At 45.2% G+C, this 25,856-nt stretch overlaps 1 protein-coding gene across 1 annotated transcript in view; it reads left to right on the top strand.

Annotated features, from left to right (window-relative positions):
* Nucleotides 1-15,386: 15,386 nt before the first annotated feature.
* Nucleotides 15,387-25,856, top strand: part of NR1H4 (nuclear receptor subfamily 1 group H member 4) — a 74,835-nt gene continuing 64,365 nt past the window's right edge. Inside the window, exons 1-2 of the mRNA XM_060245242.1 lie at nucleotides 15,387-15,555; nucleotides 22,718-22,846. Of these exons, the coding sequence (XP_060101225.1) occupies nucleotides 22,762-22,846 (85 nt within the window). The 5' untranslated portion in view covers nucleotides 15,387-15,555; nucleotides 22,718-22,761. The remainder of the gene's footprint in view (nucleotides 15,556-22,717; nucleotides 22,847-25,856) is intronic.

A 25,856-nucleotide genomic window follows, 5' to 3' on the forward strand; every position in this document is an offset into this window, starting at 1 on the left:
GGAAAAGGGAGGGGGAGAGAGAAGGAGCAAATAAAGGCAGCTTTGCTGGCAGGCTGATCGCTGGGGAGAAATACAAAATGGCGACTGAACGGAGCAGGGAAGGCTGATCGCTGGGGAGAAATACAAAACGGCGACTGAAAGCAGCAGGGAAGGGAGAATGCAGCAGACAACAGCCAGTTGCTGGAGGGCCTGATTGGAACGCTCTGTGGGCTGGACCTGGCCAGCAGGCCGCAGGTTTGACATCCCTGCCTTAGACTGCTACACATGTACTCCAGAGCCTCTTCCAAGCCTTGGCCCTTGCCCTTACCCTTTGTCTTCTCTGTTCCTGGATCATTCAGGAGATTGTGGTAGGTCTGGTTGAAGCCATGATGGAACCTCATGGGTTGGCTCAGAGGAAGCATCAATGCTAACAGAGGGAGAAGCATCAGCACTTCATTTGGGGAGGCCCGGAGACACCAGACTCATAGGGAGTGTCTGCCAAGGTAGGCTGGGGACAGGTTTTCCTCCTCTTCATCTGATGAGGATTCATCTTCCCATGCTAGACTGTGGTGGTCCATGATACCATCTGAGTAGTCTGAAAACACAGGGAAATCTCAACTAGGAAGATTTTCCTAACAGAGATGCTACTGCTAATGTGACACTTCACTGGGTCACAGTATGCAAAAGAGTGTTGCAAGTAACCAAGTGGGTTTACCACTACAGAGTCCTAAATATTCTTTAACAAGCTATGAAAGAGAACCTATGCAAGGCTGCAATTCTATGTACATTTATCTAGGAGAAATTTTCACTGAAATTGTTTACTTCTAAGCAGAATAAAGATGTTAGTGTTGTGGACTTTTCATTATATAAAATTGGTGCTTTTTACTGATAGAACTGTTTTACACTTCACACATGAATGCTAATTGAGAAAAGTTAAACTAAATTTAAAGATGTACCTTCACTTGCACAAGACCTTCTTGTATGCAAAGTTTGGTGCAAGCATAATCTGCTATGCAATCTCTCTAAGGTGCCTATGGAACTAATTTAAGAAATAGTTTTTTACTACCATGTGCTGATTAGAGAATCCTTAATTAGCATAAAATAGTGTTAGTGCTGGTGGTGGCAAGTCACAGCTGACTCATGGTGACCCATATGGATAACAGCTCTGGGTTGGGAAACTCCTGGAGATTTTGGGGCTGAGCCTTGAGAGGGCAGGGTTTGGGAGGGGAGGGATCTCATCAGGGTATAATGCCATAGACTCTACCTTCAAAAGAGTCATTTTCTCTAGATGAATGGATCTTTGTTGTCTGGGAGATCTTCACGCCCAACATGGAGGCTGGCAACCCTATGATCCCATAAAATGGTTTGCTACTGCCTGCCTCTGCATAGCAACCCTGGACTTCCCTGCTAGTCTCCTGGACTTCCCTGCTAGTCTGCCATTTAAGTAGGGCCAACCCTACTTAGGGTGCGGTCACACTTACATTAAATCCATCAGCAACCCATCTCTAAAGCGCCATTATTTCGTATCTCAGATAATCCGCTGCATCCGGTTTCCCGATCAGACAGCATGGAGTTCCGATGCCATGTCGTGTTGATCCCGTCCCTGCTCGATCACACAGCGCCCTACCGGAACTTTTTTCAGATGGCGGCAATCCGCATTAGCGCAGGCGCAGTGCTGGGCGCTAACATGAGTGTTCGGGATTCGTTTTAGCGCATGCGCGTTTGTGTTTGCGCTGGCTGGCCTAATTTAAAATGGTGGCAATCCAAAGTAGCTCAGGCGCGTTGCTGCGTGCTATGTTTTTTTTCTGAGCGCATGCGCGTTTGTGTTTGCCTATTTGCGCAAGTGCACTGCTGCGCGCTGCAGGGGGTGTGCTTCTGCTGAGCGCATGCGCGTTTGCAGTGGCAGGGTTTCCGGCTATTTAAACCTTTTTTTTTCCTCCGCTGGTCTATCGATATATCGTTTTATCATTGTATCGTCGTATCGTGATGACACCCGAAATGGAATTAGATGGCCTTGTCACATTAGCGTGCGCGGTATCAAATGCCATGTGTCTCATTGCCATGCTGCTTTGTGCGTTGCTTTCCGAGAGACGCCGATTGAACAGGAGTGTTGTTATGAGGCGGCGGCGTGCTGTTCTGATGCGTCGTTATATCACCATCCACAGAGCTCGCTGCCGCTACTTGCATTCTCGTTGGTCCTTCTCTTGTTCCAGCATAACTTGAATAGCGGAGGAGGTGCCTGCCTGCCGGTGGTGGGTTTTCCCAAGGTCTTCGCAGTGGTGGAGGGTCTTCGTGAACTGGGTCTGGCAGGACGAGCATTGGATTCTGAATTTCGGGATGTCCAGGTAGGTGCTGCGCTGTGTGGTCTATCCCCATGGGAGGTTTGCCCAGTCCAATTCTAAAAATATATTCTAACTAGTGGAGACTCTAATTAAGCTTGGCATACATATTTAAGGGGACCTAACGCCATTTCCAATCCATCCAGCAATATATATGTATAAGGATGGATAGGGAAGCTATTGCTTTGCCTCGTAGCGTGCTGCCACCTTGTGCAATGCTTTGGCTTACGCGGGGGGGGGGGGGGCACCTGCTATTCCAAATTTCCTGCCGGGTATCTGGGGCTATGTGGGGGGCTGCTTTTTGAGCTATAGGCACCAGATTTTCAGTGCAACATGTAGTGCCTATCCCCAAAATACTCCCCAGGTTTCAAAACGATTGGGCAAGGCCGTCCCATTCGTTGAGCCCCTCCAAAATGTGCCTCTAAACTTCATTATCTCCTATTGAAGGAAGGTATTGGAGTTCAATTATGCTTGTGTACTTGGCAGGTGGGCTTGGCAACCCCAAGTATGGCATGGCCATGAAACATACCTTTCAGGATTCTTAAATTGCTCTTTGCTCTTTGCATGATCATCTAGCCATTTATTTCCAGCACAGTGGTGTTACGTAGGGAATGCAATGTCTGCCTGGAAATTGCATTCCTGCCCTACCCCAGGAACACGTAAATCAGAAGTACAAATTGGAAATCTGGTAGCTGCTCTCTTATTAAGAAATCGAATAATCTTTTTAACATTGCCTATCACCTCTCTGCCAAGCAACCTCCTTGTTGAATGTAGCTTCTTTATGGAGAGTCAACTCCATGTGCCATCACAGAAATTGTCCCATGATGCTTGAGAGGGAGAGGAGTGCGGTCTCCAGTCTTCATTTGCTGACAACACCTTTTTTCCAATCACACCTCTCAGGGCTACATTCCAGTGGTTGGTGGACGAGCTTCGTGAGCAACTCACAAGATCGGACACGGATATGCGCACAGCAGTATCAGTGGAGGAACGTGTCGCGGTGGCATTGTGGTGGTTTGCAAACACTGCCAACTACCGCTTGGTTGGCAATCAATTTGGTCTCGCACGTTCGACAGTGGCAGGCATTGTTGCAGAGGTGGCACTTGCAATGGAGCTAAAGCTGCTGAAGAAAATGGTGCATTTGGGACCACATGAACAGGTGAGTGAGGTCACAAATAACATGTGCATGCATGCCTACATAACAATGACTTCTGTATTTTCATTTGCCCCTCTTCTGCCTTTGCAACTTGCTGTACAGCTCCTTGTTCATGCAGATGTCCAGCAGATGTGCGTTAGTTCTCATAGCAGAAATCTACAAACACAACATGATGTTATAGCATAGGGTTACATATATTTATAGGGTGCTAGCGATGTTCACGATTGCTTAATAATATCATCTTCTCTTAAGCAGCACTATCAGCTGATTTTATATGTCTCTATATTGCTGCATTAACAATGTGACTAGCATGCTTCCTACTTAACGCCCAAATACCAATTTGCCGGATTTGATCAGCCATTACGGATGATATTTTTTTCCCCCACTTAGATTATTGCTGGGTTTGCATCCATGGGATTCCCGCAAGCCATTGGGGCCGTGGATGGATGTCATGTGGCGATACGCGCCCCCCCGGGGCAGGTGAATGAATATATCAACAGGAAGAAGTTCTATTCGGTACTGCTGCAGGGCACCATCGTTGACGATCGTGGACGATTCACCGACGTTGTAATTGGACACAGCGGGAAAAATCACGATGCTCACGTTCTGCGTTGCTCTAACCTTATAGACCTAATGGATGCGGGGGTTTGGGTGCGAGGGAACCCCACAATCACCATTAACGGTGTACGTGTGCCTCCTGTCATTCTTGCGGACTCTGCATATCCTTTAAGACGCTGGCTGATGACACCCTATGGTGGCAATGTTGGCCCACAGGAGCTTCGTTTCAACACTGTGCACACTCGTTGTCGCAACGTGGTGGAAAGGGCGTTTGGTCGTCTAAAGGCGCGTTGGAGATGCATTGGGACTCTTCTACCAGTGCAGCAGGAGAACATTAATTCAGTTATAGCCGCATGCGTCATCTTACACAACCTGTGTGAGGAACGTGGGCACGCTGCACCTGACGAATCGGTGAACTCAAATACCAGCAATTTGGCCAATGACGAGGCGGAGCCTGACCCACCACTCGATGATGAAAGACAGCTGCAGGAGGGAAGGCGGGTCAGAGCTGCCATAACAAGACTGATTTGGGAACGTCGTGGACGACGGAGATAATGTACACCTCACCACCTATGTGCCTACATGCTGCTGATTCCAATTGAGCGCTGATATAATGTTTGCGGAGAGGGAGGGAGTGAGTTGCAGCCTTTGTTTACTTGTTGTGCATGCTGTTATTGATGAGGGTGTCCCTACCTTAACTATTAATGTGCAACAGCTGTACAGCTGATGTTGTGTTTCTCTCCGGTTACAGCACTTTAATATAGGTATGTTTTGCACATGGCCTACTTTGGTGCTTACATAAAGGAAAACAATATCTCAGGATTTCAACAATAACATTACTTTATCACAACAAACAATTAACAACAACAACTACAACAACAGCAACATTATTTCACAGCCCCCCCCCCTGAATCCGCCGTTCCAGTCTACGCAACCGTCGGTCAAAGGTGTCCATTCTTCTGGTGAAGGCGCTGACTGTAATTTAAGATGAAAGCAAGTCAGTGCAACGTCCTCAGGAATGCAATCAGAGCACTCAATCACGCACTCACAAGATCTATTCAAAACATTTAGCACTCACATGTAGACCGACAAAGTGCCTCTAGACGTCTGATGGCTTCCAGCCAGGTTTCTGCAGGGACCACAGGCTCAGGCTCTGCCACCTGTGCTCCTCTGGATGGCCCTGAAACGCAATCACACCATGCATATTTGAAAATTTTAAGCATGCGATGCATTCCTCAATAAGCCTTGCCTACTTTGATTACTTTCAGGAAACTGGAGTTGTTGCTTGCGCAGGGCTCCGAAAGGAAAATTAGTATTGCAGCAGGAAGCGCAATCCTGTAATCCTCTAACAGAGTGGTTTAAAAGGGGCACTGCACATCATTTTAAGTTCAACCTTGCATTCCAATGCTATTGCTTTCTATGTGCAGCTCATATCCATGATCGGCCAAACCCACCTGCTTCCTCTTCAGCCGCCGCTGCTGCTGCTGGTGATGGTGATGGTGATGATGCAGGCTGTAGAACTGCCTCCCCCAGTGTGCCTCCTGGGCTACTTGCTGCTGCTGCTGGTGATGATGCAGGCTGTACAACTTCCTCCTCCGCTGTGCCTCCTGGGCTACTTGCTGCTGCTGCTGGTGATGATGCAGGCTGTACAACTTCCTCCTCCGCTGTGCCTCCTGGGCTACTTGCACCTAAGATTTGTAACATTAATCTGTTAATACTGGGGAAACAGCAGTTCTCACCTGCACGCATATATATGATATACATTCCTGCTTACGGCCCTCTCCGTCTAACTTCCCGGCTCCATCTGTAAGCTCCGTACCTGCCACCCTCCCTCCTGCATGCATTACTGAATGCCTTCCTCAACCCCTCACCAACCCTCCCTTGCTCATTAAATGAATGCGTGAGAGGCAATATTCGCAATGCATGATTTTAAGCACTGCCCATTTTAAGTCCACATCCGCTTGCTAAGACACATATTAGGTTTTGGAGCACCTGTGCACGTCCCTGCTTAATGCGTCTAGTGTGCATCAAGCAACCCAGAGGTGGCTGCTTTGTCAGTTGATGCACCTTCTTGCTCCTCCGCAGGCATCTGATGAACCTCCATTTCGGGATCACCCTCGGGATCCTGCTCCTCTTCCTGCATGGGTGGCCCTGGCTGCTCCACCGCACCTCGTGGACGGTTGTTAACTGTGGTGTGAAATAGAAAAACATGCAGGCAGTAACACTCACACATGAACACATGCAGTAATGTGAGTGACAGCACACGTGTAACGGCCTCCATTGGCTAAACGGCAGTGCAATTTGCAGTGCTGCATTTAACCGGCATTTGAGAAGTCAGGTTTGTGCACATTAACCTTCACATTCAGCACCATTCATTGCATCCCTGTGTGTAAGGCTGGCCCATGCTTGCATTGAGGGGTTGGGGGGGGGAGCCTTGAAGCATAAGCCTTGAAGAAGGGGGGGCTTTGTGTGTTCTGCTATTACTCACAATCATGGTGCCTGTCCTCCCAGCGTGGTCTCCCCGCCAGCTCCCACAGGCGCATCATTGTGTCGTGGTAGGGTGTCCTCCTGGACGCCCTAGGGATCCCCCCCCCCCAGGCCTGCAGGCTGGCCATGAACTCGCAACGGAGGCGTTTGAATTTTGACCGGCACTGCTCTGCAGTCCGGTCAAACCCCCTCCGCTGCAACCTCCTGGCCATTGCCTCGTAAATCTGCCTGGTGTTCAGGTGAGTGCTGGACATCAGCTGCTCAGCGTTGCTGCTCCTCTCCGCTATCTCCAGCATAGCAAGGACTTCCTCACGCTGCCAAAATGTGCCGCGTCGTCTCCGTACCGCCATAATTTCGAAATAACGCACTTTCGATTTAGCGCGGTAAATAGTGCCCACCCTTCCTTTGAATTCTCCAATCAGGCGGCAAAACAATAGGCAGGTCGACAGGGCACAAACTAGGCAGGGCAAGAGCACATATAAGACCTCTCGTGCATGGTTGACAGGGCGCGTGGAGGAGTGAGCTCGCACACGTCTATCCAGGAACCGAAAAGCAGTTATCTGTATAAGCAGCCCCATTCTCACATGTCTGCAGGCATTCTAACTCGGTAGACTGCTTGCTAACACGTACATTTCCCCAGTTCAGCTACCCCTCCTGCCCGGGAGATGGCGACCGGCGACCTGAAACGTCATGCATCCCGCCGATCGCCGCCTCCTACCGGCAGACAGGGCAGTTTGCTGAGGCGCCAGGGAGGGGATTACATACGATTGTTTGAGGAGGAAGCGGGGAGGAGCTCATGCAAATGCAATTCTGCCCACAGCAATCCCGCCCTCGCTAGGGTGCCTGGAGTTTGTTCTCACTATTTGGACTTCCTGCACCACCCTCCCTACCCCTTTGGGCTAGCAAGCCCACTTCACTTGGTAAAAGATAGACTGTTGGGTCCATGGGGCAATGGCTTCAGAGGACTTCATTTCCCTTCGTCCCTCGCTCCCCGGCTGAGAGCTGGAGCATGTGCGGAGGGGGATCATGCAGTTGACTCAAGCCTATGGCTATCTGGGAGCGAAAGGGCGATGGGCCTCACAACGAAAAAAAAATTTCATGGGGGGAAATGAAAGTAGGGAAGGTTCACAAAATCTTTGGACAATATACTGAGAAGTGAAACTTGGGAAGGAAGGAATTGATATGACTACGGCCTCCTTATGACCTAGCAGTCAGTCGCAAGGAGAGGGGGAACAGAGATGTTCTGGGAGACGGTCTTTGTGTGTTGGCTCCATATCTTCTAGTCTGGGGTTCATCTTCCTCTTGCTGACATACACTCTCTGGTTCATGTCTTCTATTCTTAGGGCTCTCATGCCCTTCCCAAAAAGTACAAGAAAGATCTTGGGGAAAAAGGAAAAATCTGAGATGCTCTCCTGTGCCCTTGGTTTTGTTTGACAGATTACTCTGGACCTTGTGGTCCTCCACCTGTTTGGTTGCCAGGAGTTTGTCCTTGCCATTTTGGACTTCCTCCCCCCCCTTCATGCCTACCCCTTTGGTCTAGCAAGCCCAGCCTTTAATTGGTAAAAGATAGATGGGTTGAATAAATAAACCTGTTGTGATCATGGGAAAATGGCTTTATTTGTGGAAATAAACCAAACAATGGTGAGCTTCATCATTTATTTCTTGACAATTGCATTTACTTTTCAATTTTCCATCTAGTTTACATTTAAAAATGAAAGTTCAATAACAGATTATCTCAAACTGCCTAACAGAGAACTGGTTATAAGGCAACATGCATAGCTGTTTTCTTCTCAAAGTAATAAGTAACTAAAGTGCTTAGGAGCATCTAGGAATGTAAGCGATGAACAACAATAAGGCAGCATTCAAAACATTGAAGCAAAGCAGGATTTTCAACCTTGCTCAGCAAAGCAGCATGCCATGATAAAGCGATGCAGCTTTGAAAATAATGATCTCAGGGATCTCGCTCCAGACATCAGCAGCACCTGCCTGGTGTCACTGTTTTGGAGGCGAATACGGAATCTTCCTCTTGGCGGCCCTACGTGACCTCTGCTGACTGCTGGACACAGTCCTCTGTGGTGCAGCAGATTGGGAATCATCATTTTCACCCATTGCAAGCGCAGCTTCATTGCCCTCAAGGCGTGTACGCCTTGGTGTACCACCACGGGAGGAATATCTCGCACCTATGGCTTGTGCAAGAGGAACCATTGTGTTTGAAAGGTCCCTCAGGCAGTTCACTGCAGCGAGCACAAGAGCACTGTTGCTTTCCCTGGCCGCCCTTTCCTCTTGCCTGGCGGCCATTTCCTGTCGCATGATAGCCATTTCCGCCTCACGGGATGCCCGCATCTCAGCCATGAATTCTTGGTACTCGGCTCTTCCAGCTTCAAGCATTAAGGCGTTTTCCTTGCTAATCTGTGTTGCAAGTGTCTCCCCCACTCTCTGTATGGCAGACACCTTCTTGTGGCGTGCCTTGATGAGAGCCAGCCGGGATTTGGGTGACAACTCCGCCATTATTGCTCCAGGCGGAATACCTAAGGTTGAAAGAACAAAAAATTCACATTAATACACACTTGTCTGATGCCCGGTGGAACGATGAAAGCTCGCTTTGTAAAGGGAAACAAGTATGATATACTCACGATCTCTTTCTGGGCTCCTAGATTTGCCTGTTGAAGTGTTGTTGTTGTTTTTTGTCGCCTTCCTTCCAGATGTAGAGGGAGTTGGACCGTCCCCGGCACCGCCCTTATCCAGGACTGCAACGTGTCTCTCTGCTGTGTGAACTACAGCAGCTTCACTTCTTGGTTCTAGAGCAGAGTATGAACGGAGTGTTAGTGCTCTCACTTGTTGTGCAATGGTTCGTCTTCACTGGCTGGCTGCCTGGTCTGGTCTGGTAGAGAGGCCAGGCAGGGAGGCATGGTGAGCCCCCCAGGTGGGAGAGCACTCTCAGCCGTCCTTGCCTCCCTTCCAGCCAAGCCCAGCCTCCCCTGGGCACCCCCAGGAAACTCCCTGGTCAACCTGGGCCAGGGGCAGTTTCCTGGCAGGGCTTTGGTGGGAGGGAGGAAAGGACGGCTTGGAGTGCAATTAAGCAGGCTGCTATTGCAATGTAAAAATTGAACCCAGTCACATTCGACATGACAACTTACCGTCCACGGCACTGCCCTTATCCATGACTGCAACGTGTCCCTCGGCTGTGTGAACTCCAGCAGCTTCACTTCTTGGTTCTAAAGCAGAGTATGAGCGGAGTGTTATTCCTCTCACTAGTGGTGCAATGGTTCATCTTCACTGCCTGGCTGCCTGGTCTGGTAGAGAGGTCATTCATGGAGGCAGAGTGAGCCCCCACAGTGGGAGAGCACTCTCTACCGTCCCTTCCAGCCCAGGCAGGCAGCTATCCCATGCACCCCAATAGGTATCCTTCCTTGCCTTTGCCAGATGAGGAAAACCATAACTTTTCCTGAGTGGTGTTGGCCCTGCAAAGGCAGTCAGGCAGCCTCCCCTCATCTTAGCTATCAAATGGAAAGCAGGTGTTTTGGGAGGTGGGGAGATTCTGCTTTGCAGGCCTGTGTAGCTGGGTAGGATATGCACATAGACCTGCTTCATAACAGCCATCCACTTGGGGTGGCATTTCTGGGGAGAAAGGTCTACTTGACTTTGAAGATAGCCCTCCTTGGGCAGGGAGGGAGAAAGCAGCATTACCCCCACTTATAAAGCAGCTATGGAAGAATCTTTGCTAAGACTCACCTTCCTGCAGTAGAACCTCGATTTGTGTTTGCTCGCTGTCTTCCAACGAGCCCTCCGCAATGTCTGAAACAAGGTACACAACATCTAAAATAAGGAAACAATACACAGTTCGGATGAAAGGTTACCACCTGCCTAGAAACACAGGACATAGTATACTAAAATCATGGATTACTACAAAGTAAAATCTTGAGCGCTGTCTAGACCAGCTGGAATGCAGTAGTTGATTTTGTTAAAGCACACATTGGATACTAGAAATTGATCGGCAAGGGAAAGCAATCACACTTGAATTCCGGGCTACATTGATGCGCGCCGCGCGGAGTAGCCTGGGGGCTTGCCCAGTCGCCTCCACTACTGGCAGTGAAGCCCAACGCCTTTGTGCAATAACGCAACGGTGAAATGATGTATTATTGCAATCGTGAGCTAACGCAATACACTACACTGAGCTTATACGGAGCTTTCCGGTGTTCTAACCTTGTTTGGAAGAGGCTTTCTTGTACAATCGGCCTGTCGGGCGCTTGGAATGGTCGCGCCCCCCCCCCCAGTATCCAGCCTGCCCTGCCCAAAGTGAAGTCTGATCCTCCGCAGAGCATGCGCAATGCGGGGTCTCCGATTTTGTCTGAACCCATTCGTGTTCAGGGTCACATGCTCTGAGGAGACCCTATCCTGAAAGATCTCTTGGGCAATCATGCAAACCATTAAGGAAAAAGGATTCTGGGAGAGGACATGCACACTTTTTGTTTAGGTTTATACAATTTGTGGCACAACAATAACCACCATGAGCATAACACTTCTGCATGACCAGATCCTACAAAGCTTTTCTGTCTTTCTCTGTATTTCTCACTCCTATTTGAAAGTGAGTTGGTGCCCATGCCCTGCAGCCTTCGCGGCGGTGGGGGCCATGTTCTCCGGAAGTCACAGTCATTGTGTCCGCACCCCGAACCAGGGAGCATGGCTGCAGTGGCCTCTCCCATTGCAATGGGTTCGGGGAAGTAGACTCGATGGCTACTTCCTGTTTTTAATGGGAGTCCTTAGGGCTCCGGAGGGCCACTTTAAGAGTGGCCCTCTTTTAGGGCCGACTGGAGTCCCTCCCTGGCTGGGAGGGGGGGACTCCCCCTCTACTTGGTAAAAGATAGAATTATAGATCCCTATATCCAAGCTGTCACTCAATCTTGCATTCCCCTGTAGTCAGCCGGTTCTTTGGCTGATCGGGGGAGGGATATTGGTTGTGTGGTGATCTCTGTTTCCTGTGAGGCCATTCCCTTAGTCCGCTTGCCATAACTGGCCCGTGGGCGGGAGAAATGCTAATGAACATTTGCAAGCTATTCTGGGAGATCATTCTTCCTTAGTCACTTCTACTTGACAGTACAGTGGAAGCTATGGGTAAGGGCGTGCTGAGTGGGACTTGCTACCACATTGGGTGGACTTCTCCGAGCCCATACCGTAATGGGAGAGGCCCAAGCCTCAACGCCTCTTGCTTTGGAGGTTCTGTGCTCTGCTCTCTAGAGCACCAAAACACACCACCACAAAAAGTGTGATCTGAATCCATACTCCTTGGTTCGTGTCCCCTAATTTTTCCAAAAACCGGCCCACCATGGGCTGCCCCCCTTTTTCAGTAAAAGAATAGACACACAAATAAACATATCCGGTCAGAATCCCATTTTCAGCTACCCCTCCCGCTTGGGAGATGGCGACCGGCGACCTCACACGTCATGCATCCCGCCGATCGCCGCCTCCTACCGGCAGACAGGGCAGTTTGCTGAGGCGCCAGGGAGGGGATTAACAAAGAATTAACACTAGTGGCTACAAGGGACTCCATCTCCCACCGTCCTTTGCTTCCCAGCCAGAGTTGGGGCATGCGCAAGAGGGAATTATGCAAATGCCTCAAGCCGGCGGCGACTTGGGAGCAGTGGGGCAATGGGTTCTGCAAGTTAAAAATCTTACATAGGGGTGAATGGGAAACCGAGGGGATTCCACAAATCCATAGATTGGATACGGGGAGTTGATACACAAAAGGGAATCCGGCTGACTTTTGTCTGCTTATGACCTTTTCGGCAGTCCCTGGGATAGGGACCCCAGAGAGAAGGCAGGCTACTTTAGCCTTAGACTAAACTGGTCCCTGCTGCTGTGAAGCTTGCAGGGCTGCACAACCGGGGTCTCAAAGGGTCAGTTGAACTGAAGCGCATGGCCGCAAACCATTATTGTGATTTGGTCCCATGCCTTCTAAGCCTCGTGGTCTGGAGTTGATCTCCTTGCGGCTGGAAATGGCCGCAACGGATCAGTTTTAGAAGTATGCAAGGTATCTCTTGCTACTGCTGGTATACTCTCTGGTTCGGTTCCCCCTTTCCCAGGGCTTTACAGCCCTTCCTTAAAATGTAAAAGAAAGATCTCAAAAAGTGAAAAGGGGAAGAATCCCACACCTATACCGGTGGGGCAACGAGAGGCTTCTTAAGTTGGAGCCAATTATGCCTTTATTGCGCAGTCGCTTTCCATAACCCCAGGCTCAAATCGTTTCCGCAGTAGCATCGACTTGAGTGCGATGGCCTTAATCTTTTTTTCTTTAAGCGCATGTCTGGTGTCACTACTACGTGATAACGTGATAACGTAACAAGAGTCGCAATTTCGATATATCGCTATTACGCAATAAACTAAAATATATTAAAAAAAATGGCACGCACGTTTCGGAAGGCCCCCCCCATTAATCAAAGGCATTAAAACTTCAATAATCAGGACACACCTGCGACATCAGTAGCCTCCACTTGCACCGTCTCATCTTCAGTCGGTCCCGTGAAAAGAAGTAGCATTTCAGTCGTTTCAGTCGGTGCGGGTGCATTGGGTTCTTCGGGGCTGCGAGGATCCGTAGGCTCAGAGCTCTGTGTTACCCTTTTGGGCCACACATCCGCATCCCCATGGAGTATGGCATCAATCTCTTCATAAAATGGGCAGGTCTTCCTATCTTGCCCTGTCTTAGAATTGAGCCCGACCACCTTCTTGTATTCTAGACGAAGGGCTTTCGTTTTATTACGGCACTCCTGCGCGGTCCTATTGTGACCGCAGGAACGCATCTCGGAAGCAATCTCCTCGTACAGATCGATATTTCTGTGAGACTGCCTCAAGGCTATCTGGATCCTTCGCTCGCCCCAGATGGCAAGCAGATCCAGCGTCTCATGCCTCCTCCACGAAAGACCTCGTGCAGCAGCCATGTCCCCTCGTTGCTGAGGATCGCGATGCACGCTTTTAAATGTGTCGATTCACACAGATGTGTTTCTCCGTTTGCACTACTTTTCGGAAAAGATCGCCTGGAAAATCTTCATACATTTCTAAACTGCTCACATCCCTAGTCAATGCTGTTAACATCTATCTTTAAAAAATCACTTCTGCTTCGGAATACAGGCGCTAATAAGCAATTTTTTCGAGTTCCTTCCTTCGATGGCGCAGTGATATGCATTTTGTTTGTGGCGGGAAGCTGGAAGCGGGAAGCGCTGTTGCGACTCAGCAACGATTGCCCGTTCAGATGCTCCAGAGCGCTCAGGAAGCGCTCAGGAAGCGTCTTGTTCTGGATTAAAAGCAGTAGCTAATTAATCCGTGAGCAAGGCGCATCAGCTCGGGACGGGCACGGGCTAAGCACGCTTCACAGATGCGGATGTGTGAACGTCCGGGTAAAATCCGACACGCTTGTGGGCTCAACTCATGCCCGTAGCGGGGTTTTTTGGACGTCTGACCGCACCCTTAGTTTCTGAGAGCTGATAAGATTGGACCAGCCTGGATCATCCAGGTCATGCTAGCACCGCCATAACATAAAAAATCCCACTTTTAGTTCTAGTCTAAGTTGTTTTCAACATGCTGTTACAACGTTCATTTAATGTCTCTTTCTCATATATATTTTAATTCTTTTTGCCTGTTTAACAAGTGTTTAGAGAACTGACTTGCATTACATTAATGCAATTCAGAAGGTGGGTCAGTTGATCAGAGGCATCATGCAACCTAGTTAGCTGACCTGTAGAAGCATTGTATGGGAAGGGTTTGGGCAGGAGCAGGCAGGATAAATTATAAAAATGGAATTCCTGCACAAAAATTGCCTTGGTTGAAGGAATTCCAATGCTGGCCACTGGGTCTTTGGTTAAACTATGAAGGAAATGATATATCAGTAGCCATAGACCCATTATAGAGTAAAAAGAATTACACTACTGAATCACACCAATGTAGTCCAGCATCTTTCTTCCCAGAGAAGCTAACCAGATACCCTGGAAGACCTATGGAGAGAAACAGTGTAGGAGCTAAAACCTCCTTCCTGTTGCTGTCCTCACCAGCAACTTGCAATTCAGATGTATTCCACTTCTAAATGTGAAAGTCTCATTTTGTTATCATGGAGAACAGCCACTGTTGAACCTATCTTCCATGAATTTGTCTAATCCCTTTCCAAAGTTACCTAAAGTACTGGCCATTACTACAATCCATGGTATTGATTTTTATATGTCATGTGAAGAGATACATTCTTTACTCTGTATTGAAACTACTGACAACCAATTTTGTTTGATGTTCCCATGTTCTAGTATTTTAGGACATAACAATGTTTTCTCTGTCCATATTCTTTACATCTATAATACTTTATAAACTTTTATCCCAACCTCTCCCACCCAGCTCATATTGGCTTCTTAGGGGAAAGGTGAGCCTTGTAAACCAAGATGTCCAAAATCTCATTTTGTGTGCATTTGCAAAATAAAGGTTCACTAAATGACAATTATCATTCTTAATTGTGATATCATTATACTGATAAATTATAGTTATAAATTAGAATTAACAATAAAGTCAAAGTGCTTCACTACAATGGTGCCATTAAACAGTATTTAGGTTTCTTTAAAAAAAATTGAGGCACCAGTTCATCTTTCAGAAACTGTAACACCATTTGGTACTGGGCTCATACCAATAATTTTGATTGTCTTATTCAATAGAAGCAAAAGTCAGTGCTTGACAATGTGCCTTTCATGGTTCAACAAGAATCTTGAGTAGATAAAAGGTATCTCCCATGCAGGAATTGATCTCTGTCTAGCTTTCAGAAAGTCCCCCAATGGTTCTTGTCTGTTTAATAGGTTCAGCAAAGAAAAGAGCTGTTAATGAGTAATCTTTGTGCTGAGCCAATGGAGAGATGAGAATGAGCCTAAAGTCAGCACGTTATCGCTGAAGGCTTCTGCAGAAGTGAGAAAAGCAAAACAAAAATCTTCTTGTTTGAAAATCATTAGGGTTTTGAACTGAGTGCAGAATCAGTGATTCACACAGTGTTAACTAAAAGGCTACAGGAAGACTCTGAAAGTAAGTTACTATTTAATACATTTTCCACAGTACTATTGTGTTACTATTTGTAGTTTCTTTGAGATTTTATTCAATTTGTCTAATTAGTATATGAATTCACATGCTACATTTAATGAAAACCTGAAAATGTCATTGATCTAGAGGCTAAATTCTAAAACATAATATATCCTAATGTACAATAATCTAGGAAACAGAATTTCAGTGGGGAGAAAAGTAATAAGGTGATGAAAAAAGTATTACTAGTATAGCATATATCATTCCTGACTGAACCTGATTTTTGCTATTTTAGTCAATGTTATTCTGTAATCAATTGCAAAATTACCGGGTTCTGCCCCTTAATGGAATGTGCATGTTATATACCATCAAGTCGTTTCTGCCTTATGATGACCCTATGAATTAATGATCTCCAAAACCTGTTGTCATTGATAGCCCTGTTCAGGTTTTGCTTACAGGAATACAATACAGATTAAATAATAATTACACTGGCAATTAGTTGTTTACAAATAATCAGACATCCTAACTGGTTTACTGCAATTACCATTGTCAATATCATTTTAGGTAACAATACAGCTAATTTTTACATAAAGGGAACTTGCTGAGTTACGTGTTCTATATGTGTGTTTAGAACCCTCAGACTTTACCAAAGTACTCATCTTAAATCCCAACTTAAATCTTAACTGTATTGATTATTTATGAGCATTATAGTGGCACTTAGATCTTCAGGCCTAGTCAATATGTACTGCCATGCACTGGTGGGGGAAGAAAACAAAACATTTGTTTAAAGTCTTCAGGGTCTCATTACACAAGAAGTGAAATGCAATTTGGGTTGGGGATTTTCCCAATCTAAAATGAGTTTCAAGTCTAATTGAGACTCATCTCCAAAATAGTTGGGGGAGACCAATCAGCTGTGGAGCATGGCTTCAGCCTTCCTTTCCTTCCATGTCGAGCCATTTTTAACAACAAAGTGTGGGGCTGGTTGTCTTAATGCCAGTTCTACAGTCAGCCTAGGACATGAGGAACTGGAAGTGGGACAAACAGCCCACCACCACCATTTTTGGAGGGTGTTGAAAGTAGCATAGGATAGTCAGTTTGGGCCTTCCCTAAACTATTTTGAAAATGAGACTCAATCAAATGTGAAATACAAGTATGAGAGCCTTACAGCAGTTTACTGGCAAAGTTTGATCTCATGTCCATTATAGGGGGGGGGACCCAAACCACATATTCAGGACTAAATTTCAATAGCTTAGTTCCAGAGAATAATGAGCAGTGCTCCACTCATAGACTGGATCTTTGCCATCTCCCTCTTCTTGCTTTTGAACCGTCAGTCCTTTCCCCTCAAATTGCACCTTGCATCTAAGCATTAGAGAACCCTAAAAAATAGTGTGATATGTGATTTGGGTACTATAATGGACTGCATGAACAGTAGTGCCCTTCTACACATGCAAGAGGTGGGGACTGATCCAATTCATTGAATCAAATAATAATTAAGAGTTAAACATGAGCGGGACCCATGAAACTTTTGGGGAGTGGAATTTCATGTTTCCATATCTCACTCTTTTGCTCTTTCCTTCCCTTGCTCCTGGCTCTGCTCCCTCCCCCACACACTCCATACCAACTATCTTTCTTTTTCATCACAGAATAAATGATCACCAAACTCTTGCAACACTATCTCATGTAGGCTTCTCAATCCCCAGGTCCCAGCGGGGGATCCCCTGGTTTTACAGGCTTCTCCCTGCCCCCAGACAGCTGGCCAGGGGGGGAAGCACCACCCCCACAGCCACCAGCTCTAGATCTCCAGCAGGTTTAGAAACCTGCAAACAGGTCCATTTCAAAATGTGTGTGTGTGTGCCTTTAAAGTTGAGCAGGAAGTACTTCATGGAAAGGGTCAGCAATAGTCCCTCGGTTTGTTTTGCTTTTGTTCCAGAGCAACTAAGTTTGTGTGTGTGTGTGTGAGAGAGAGCAGCATAGCCCCTATTCTTTTCAGATGTTGTTGTGGAGAAACCCACCAGTAAGTGTGTGTGTGTGAGAGAGAGGGGGTTGCCAATCCCCAAGTTTGGAGGCCCTCCCTCCCTGCCTTAGGATCATCAGAAAGCTTGTGGGGGGAGGGAAATGTCTCCTGGGCAATTATTACCTATGGAGAACGATTCCCGTAGGGAATAATGGGGAATTGATCCACGGGTATCGGGGGCTCTGGGGGGCCTGTTCTTTGAGGTAGAGGCACCAAATTTTCAGTATAGCATCTAGTGCCTCTCCCCAAAATACCCCCCAAGTTTCAAAACAACTGGACCGGGGGTCTAATTCTATGCGTCCTGAAAGAAGGTGCCCCTATCCTTCATTATTTCCTATGGAAGAAAGGCATTTAAAAAAGGTGTTCTGTCCCTTTAAATGTGATGCCCAGAACTCCCTTTGAATTCAATTATGCTTGTCACACTTTTGCTCCTGGCTCCGCCCCCAGTGTCTCCTGGCTACACCCCCAAAGTCTCCTGGCTCCACCCCCAAAGTCCCCAGATATTTCTTGAATTGGATTTGGCAACCCTAATCTCATGAGATCTAGGCATTCATTTTGGATTTATCCAGACAACAATAGTGATATTGTCTTCGTTTGTCTAGGCCACTTAAAATGGCTATCAAGACCTTGTGAAGTAATGTTGTGAGATATTGGCTGTTTTAAACTTTTATATTTGTACCACCCCACCCCCACCACCCGCAAACATTTTGTTGAATGTAAGATCTTTCTGCAAACCTAGGTTCATCGAAGTTTGCAGAAACATCTCAATCTTTACTTATAAGGATTTTTTTTCACCATCAGACCATAATCATGTTTTGAATTAGATATATAGATAAGTTTGTTTAGAATTAGTGGCTCAGTTTGACTAATTTCTGTTTTTGGGACCTCTTTGCTTCTCTTCAGCTGAGTCCAGACTGGCACTTTAAGCCAACACAGGGATGACACCCAGACAGATTTTAAAAAATCAAGTCCAAACAAGCACATCTGCCTACCATCCCATCCCCGTACTCACCCCTTCCTTAGGTGTCCCTGAGATGGCTCAAAAAGCTATCACTTCCAAAGTGCTAGCAAATTTTTGCACCACATACCATCCACCTTTCCAGCATCTGAACACCAGAGTGTGCAAGCGAGGTGGATTGGCAGTGTGAACCCGTAAGGCTGCCCCAAGCCACTTCTGGCATTTTTTAAAAAAATACATTGGGCGTTTTCGCACTGACCTTAATCGGCAGCGACCGCCAAAAACCAGTTTCCATTTGCGCCGCAAAAGCCGCAGGACTTTGCAGCTCTTCCGGGTGCTCCGCAGCAATTGGTGCGAAATCCGCGCAGATCCTGTGCGGTGAAGAGGGACGTCACTGCCGATTAAGGTCAGTGCGAAAATGCCCATTGTTTCCAAGTGCATAGGCACATAAGTGCAGGACCACTGAAATGAATGGGAGGAAAAGAAACCCAAACTGAGCTGAGGGGATGGTGCACTACAGCCATCTGACCATGCCAAAACTCCTCCTGCGTGGGATATGGGTGCTTTGCAGGTGAGCGTGTGGACAGGCTTCTGCCACTCCATTTTGAGCTGGCCCAATCTGGGACACCTCCTGTGAGCCCCAAGCTGCCAGTCTGGACCCAGCATTCTAGTGAGACATTTAAAGTAGTGGCTTATGTCATTTATACTGTTTTACCGTTTCTCAAAGAGCTTCTGTGGTATTCTAGATTAGTGAATCTCTGCTATCCACATTCCAGATAAGGGAGAAGAGCTGAGTGAGATTTCTGACTTCTTTCATTTAATAAACAGCCCACCATGCCATGTCACAGGCATTGGTTTTTGAAAGTCCTTTCCCCACAGTTTCAAAAATATTTTTCCATGTAGCATGGATAGTAGTTGTTTAAGATGCACAAGCTCCCATTATTACCTCTCCATTAAGTCACAGAACTAGTGGTGACCTCTTTTGATTTCAGGAAAGATTTTAAATTTCTAAATCAAAACTTAAAAGAAGAACTGAAGATAAAGTTTAATTTTAATTTTATTATTTTGGGTCCTACAAAAGATTACTTGCAGATCACATGCAGTAGCAAAGCATTTATAAATCTCCTGGAGGGTAAATGATATTGATTACAATAAAATTCAAGATAACGTTAGCTCCTGAAATAGCAAGAGGCTTCCTTCTCCCGAAAGGCTACTTTTCAAACACAGTGAAGATCCATGATTTCATTCTATGTGGAACATGTGCATCCTAAGCATCTTGCCTTTATTTAAACTGAAAATATAAAACCACCAAATATAGTCCAAAGACAAAAAAAGGTTCCTAGCCTTTCCTAATCTAAGTTTCCACATGAATAAGCTTTACCAAATACAGATTTAAATTAAGCCAGTGATCCATATATGAATCATATTGATCAAGAAAACAGGAAGTTCTTGGATTCTGCAGTACAGAAAGTACCAACAGAATGAGACTCCCTCACCTCCCTCCTCCCAATGATCTACAAAATGTTGCTCCAAGTTGAACTGTCCCCTGAGACAATATGACTGGCAAGTCTATAGCAAGACAGGGAAATGTCCCTTCTATTTTTATAAATTTTCTGTGGTATCCAGTCCACACCACTGTGGTCAGTTTTGGCCATAAAATGTTATAAATACTAATTAGTTCACACACCAACCAACCAACTAGAGTTTCAAAGAGCTGACATGGAGTATTCCGGTACTAAAATTTCCACAGGGTAATAACAGCTAGCAACAGTTATCCAAGCTCTAGTGATCATAGCAGTGTTGTTTCATAAATATGACAAAGAAAACCTGAGTAAGTTTGCTGTCTTTGATCATGTACAGCTACTGAGTTGGATCCAAAGGGAAGGAGTTTTTCTTAAATAGGGAGGATATTTCTGGATATAGTCTCTAATATGTACTGATGGTTGTCTTGATAACTGACAGGATATTTGAGAGGCATTTCAACTATCTAGCATGGACATGTGCTATTGATATAATTCCTATATGCAATGAAATACCACTCAATATAAGCTACACTGTCTTTTCACTAGATCCCAATCCTGATATAGCTTCTTCATATTTAAGAAATGCATAAGGGAAAATTTAATGGTGTATGAATATTCCCATCAAAATGTTCCAGTTTTAGGGAAAGATAAACCTGCTGGAAGTTCTCTTCTATGCAGTTTTTTCAGAAGACCACTCAGAACCACACAGTGGTCACTCAGTTTCTGTTCTTCTTAATAAGGGATGACCAAGTGAAAATTTAAAAGGATGCACTACCTATTCAAACTATGTTAAAATCCATGAAAATTGCATTGGTATTTGTATGGGACAACAAGATATATTCTTCCAATGAGAGTATACGGCAAAATAAACCTGCACAGACCCTCTAGGCAAAAATTTAAGCCCAGTAGCAATAACATTAGTTTGCCAGATGGATCCCTTCACTCCTTATATATTTTAACATAGTTCAGTAAAGCCATTGACTTAATTTGTACACATGGCCTAAGTACTTTACCAGTCTCTTTGCAGCTTGTTGACATTCTTGAGATATGATGATGAGACTGAACATATCCTCTCTTTCCCCAGATGTCTGATCATGGAGACACTACTGCCTGTGTGGGAAGATCACACATATATTTCAGATCATTTAAGCATTCCCCAAGGGACAAAATAAGCATTGCATGAATAGGCAATGGACAGAAAATTGGAGGTAGCATTAAAAAAATGGGGATGGGATACACTGTCCATATTGTTTATTGACAAAAGTTTGATCTGATCATTTTCAAAGTATTTGACAACTGCCAGAATCTCTGCTGGCAAGTAATTAACATGTCATTCTGTGAAAATTTGTGACATTTCAAAACAAATTGTTTATTTTAACTGTGCATGGGCAAGCTCACTGTATTCTAATTAACAAGACTGGTGTTATACTAAGGGAGGAAATGGGTGATTCCTGAGACATATGCATCAATGGAAATAAAAACCACATTTTTATAAATCTCAGCTCTCAGACAAGCACTGCTAATTCTAATCTGAAAAAGTAAACAGACACTGTGCTTAGCAAAAACAAACTAAAGCATTGTGCAGTCCATCAAATAAACAAAATTGTCAGCTGCAAATGAGCAAATTAATCCAACATTATGTTCAGAGGAACAAAGATTTTCTACTGATGGAACTTCTGTTTTATCACTGACCAATATGTTGCCCCCCTTCCAGCAGGAATGAAAGAGGCAGACTTGGAATTAACTAAGGGCCACTTTATTATTTATTTACATTACTGCAGCAAGGGCATGCAAATCAGGCATGTAAGGTATCAGTCTTGTGACTACCTTCTTGGCCCAAGCTGAGCAAGCACCGAAGCTCTGGGCATGAGCTATGCCTCCTGACTTGTCCCCAGCTGGCTAGGCTAGCTATCAACTGTCCTGCTAAGGGGTCTGCCTTATCAGGCTGCAAAGTCTGTCCTAGGCAGAGCCCCCCTTCCAGAGCAGCTCCTAAGGTGGCCCTCCATTCCCCACCCCAAGCCATGAAACCTGCAGGCGTGTCCTAAACAGGGTAGGTACACAAGGTTCTGAAGAGGAAGTTGCTGGGGAGGAGCTAGCCTATATTACCTGCTGGCCCATTCCCCTTCTATTACCTGATATTGGGATGTTTGCATCCCACATCACTGCCGTGTTCTTCCCAGGGCGGCAAAGGCAGCCCCCTCCCAGAGGTGTCAGTTGGCACAGCAGTCAGGGGAGCAGTGTTTTGACTTCACCTTTTCACTGTGCTAAAGCAGTTTACAGAACATTGATGAATGAATTGCAGTTTATCAGTCATTTATGTATAATCTTAATTTACTCCTTAGCAGATGTATGAACCTTACTGACAACTTTCAACACACATTGTACCACCCCAAAATGTTATGAGATAGAGACCATACTAATTACTATGCCAATGCTTTGATACAGCATGTGGACTTGTGCAAATGCTTCAATATCCTCTATGCCCGTCAAGTAAAGTGCCCTTCTAAATACAGACCGTTAGAAGAAATAATGTTTGAATTGGTGCAAAAATTGTAGGTGCTGTTTTCTAAAATTCACACAAGTATGGTAGCTACAGCTGGGCTGCACCACTGACATGAATTGCCATCGGGAAACTGGACCTGCTGTTATATTGTATTTTCTGTGTCTCTTCAGGCTCTTTAGAAGAATAAGTTTAATTTGTTACAATCAAAGACTATATGGGATCAGAGATGAATTTAATTGGACTCTCCCAGGTACCTGCATCGGATGGATTCTCTCTTTCTGAAGGACATCCCTTGTTTGGTAAGTCAGACATTGCAGTAGGAGTAAAATGAAAATTCAGTTCAAAATGCTACTTCCCCCCTATTATGTATGTATTTATGTTAATTTCTAGTTTGCCCTATCCCACAAGTGGGTTCAGGGCAGATTACAACAAATTTAAACAATAGCAATAAGCAATACATATTAGAAATAAATGTAAACAGTTAAAACAATAAAATTATTTCATCTCTGGTGGAAGACAGCTAATCAGGCCATAGTGTGAACCAAATCATACCACTGGGAAAACAGTGGAAAGATAACAAAAACTATTGCAAAGACAAAAATCTAAATATCAATAACACCATTTTAAAATAGGAAATACAGAAATCAATATATATTACATAAATTCACAATAAAGAATATTATAAAGTGAGGAAGGAAACAAGGGGATCTACTATCTTGGATTTGATTCTCACCAACAAGGAAGAATTGATTGAAGAAGTGGAAATAATGGGCATGCTGGGCAGTAGTGACCATGTGATTTTGGAATTTACAGTCTTAGGGAAGGGAAAAACTATACGTAGTCAGACTTATAGGTTGGACTTCAGAAAGGCAAACTTCAATAAACTTAGAACAATGCTGGGTAAAATCCCATGGTCAGAAATACTTAGGAAGAAGGGGGTTCAGGAGGGGTGGGAGTTTCTTAAAAGTGAAATACTGAAAGTTGAATCACAGACGATTCCTTTGAGAAGAAAAAATGGAAAAAGCCTAAAGAAGCCAAGTTGGCTCCATAAACAGCTCTCTAAAGACTTGAGAAATAAAAAAGACTCCTTTAGGAATTGGAAGGAGGGCCTTATAACCAAGGATGAATATAAACAAATCACCAGTGCTTGTAGAGAAAAAGTTAGGAAAGCTAAAGCTCAGTATGAGCTTAGGCTGGCCAAAGATGCTAAAAACAACAAAAAAGGGTTCTTTTCTTATGTTCAGAGTAAGAAAAAGAGCAAGGACATGGCAGGGCCACTGTAAAGTGAAATTGTAACAGGTAATGAAGAGAGGGCGGGACTGCTCAATTTCTACTTTTCCTCAGTCTTCTCTTCTGAGGCAAACGGTGCTGAACATGGCAAAAACAGAACATATAAGGAGGGTATGAAGTTTCAACCTAGGATCAGTGTAGGGGTAGTACATAAACACCTAGTTTCTTTAAATGAAACTAAGTCCTCAGGGCCAGATGAACTGCATCCAAGCGTTCTAAAAGAGCTTGCAGATGTAATTTCTGAGCCTCTGGCTATTATTTTTGAGAATTCTTGGAGAACAGGAGAGGTGCTGGAAGATTGGAGGCAGGTGAATGTTGTCCCCATCTTCAAGAAGGGGGAAAAAGAGGATCCGGGTAACTATAGACCCATCAACTTGACATCTATACCTGGAAAAGTTTTAGAACAAGTCATCAAACAGTCGGTCCTGGAACATTTAGAAAGAATGGATGTGATTACTAAGAGCCAGCATGGGTTTCTTAAGAACAAGTCATGACAAACTAACCTGATCTCTTTTTTTGAGAAAGTGACTACCTTGCTGGATCAGGGGAATGCTGTAGACGTCATTTATCTTGATTTCAGTAAGGCTTTTGATAAGGTTCCACATACTATCCTTGTTGACAAGTTGGTAAAATGTGGTTTGGATCCTGATACCGTTAGGTGGATCTGTAACTGGTTGACAGATCGTACCCAAAGAGTGCTTGTGAATGGTTCCTCATCCTCTTGGAGAGGAGTGACTAGTGGAGTGCCTCAGGGATCTGTCCTGGGACCTGTTTTGTTCAACATCTTTATCAATTATTTGACTGAAGGAATAGAGGGAATGCTTATTAAATTTGCTGATGATACTAAATTGGGAGGGGTTGTAAATACAGAAGAAGATAGAAACAGGATACAGGATGACCTTGACAGGCTGGAAAACTGGGCTAAAACCAATAAAATGAAGTTTAACAGGGATAAATGTAAAGTTCTGCATTTTGGTAGGAAAAATCCAATACATAGTTATAGAATAGGGGAACTTGTCTTAGCAGTAGTATGTGCGAAAAGAATCTAGGGCTCTTAGTGGATCATACACTGAACATGAGTCAACAGTGTGATGCGGTGGCTAAAAAGGTAAATGCAATTTGTCCAGATCACGGGATGTGATGGTATCTGCTCTGGTAAGACCTCATCTGGAGTATTGTGTTCAGTTTTGGGCACCACATTTTAAGAAGGATATAGACAAGTTGGAACGGATCCAGAGGAGGGCAATGAAGATGGTGAGGGGTCTGGAGACCAAGTCCTATGAGAAAAAGTTGAAGGAGCTGGGGATGTTTAGCCTGGAGAGGAGGTGGCTGAAAAGTGATATGATCACCGTCTTCAAGTACTTGAAGGGCTGCCATATAGAGGATGGTGTGGAATTATTTTCTGTGGTCCTGGAAGGTAGGACCAGAACCAATGGGTTGAAATTAAATCAGAAGAGTTTCCGGCTCAACATTAGGAAGAACTTCCTGACCGTTAGAGCAATTCCTCAGTGAAACAGGCTTCCTTGGGAGGTGGCGAGCTCTCCTTCCTTGGAGGTTTTTAAACAGAGGCTAGATGGCCATCTGACAGCGATGAAGATTCTGTGAATTTGGGGTAGGTGTCAAGTCGGCTGAATTCAATAATGAGTCTTCGGTTGAAACAAAGTTACTAGTTTATTGAAGACAGAACTATAGACCATGGTAGAGATTGAAGGACTGGGGTACATAGACATTAACCAAGCATTTAAGGTATAGATCAAAAGGATTCCTGAGGGAGGGGCATTCTATGCAGTGTATATTCACATCAGGATGTTACTACTTCGTTCCCAAGCTGAGGCCTTGGCGCCTTCACACTCCCACAGACACCCTGCCTGAGAAGGCTCCACTATCTTGAAATCACAGGCTCTGTCTGCAAAACTATTCTTATGCTTGTATCTTTTTATGAAATGACCTTGCTATTCATATCACTATTCATTCATTTTTAAGAGTGTATTCTAATAATAATAATAAGTTTTTATTTAT

This window comes from Heteronotia binoei, chromosome 8, assembly GCF_032191835.1.
Source record: "Heteronotia binoei isolate CCM8104 ecotype False Entrance Well chromosome 8, APGP_CSIRO_Hbin_v1, whole genome shotgun sequence".
NCBI classification, from domain to species: Eukaryota; Metazoa; Chordata; class Lepidosauria; order Squamata; family Gekkonidae; genus Heteronotia; species Heteronotia binoei.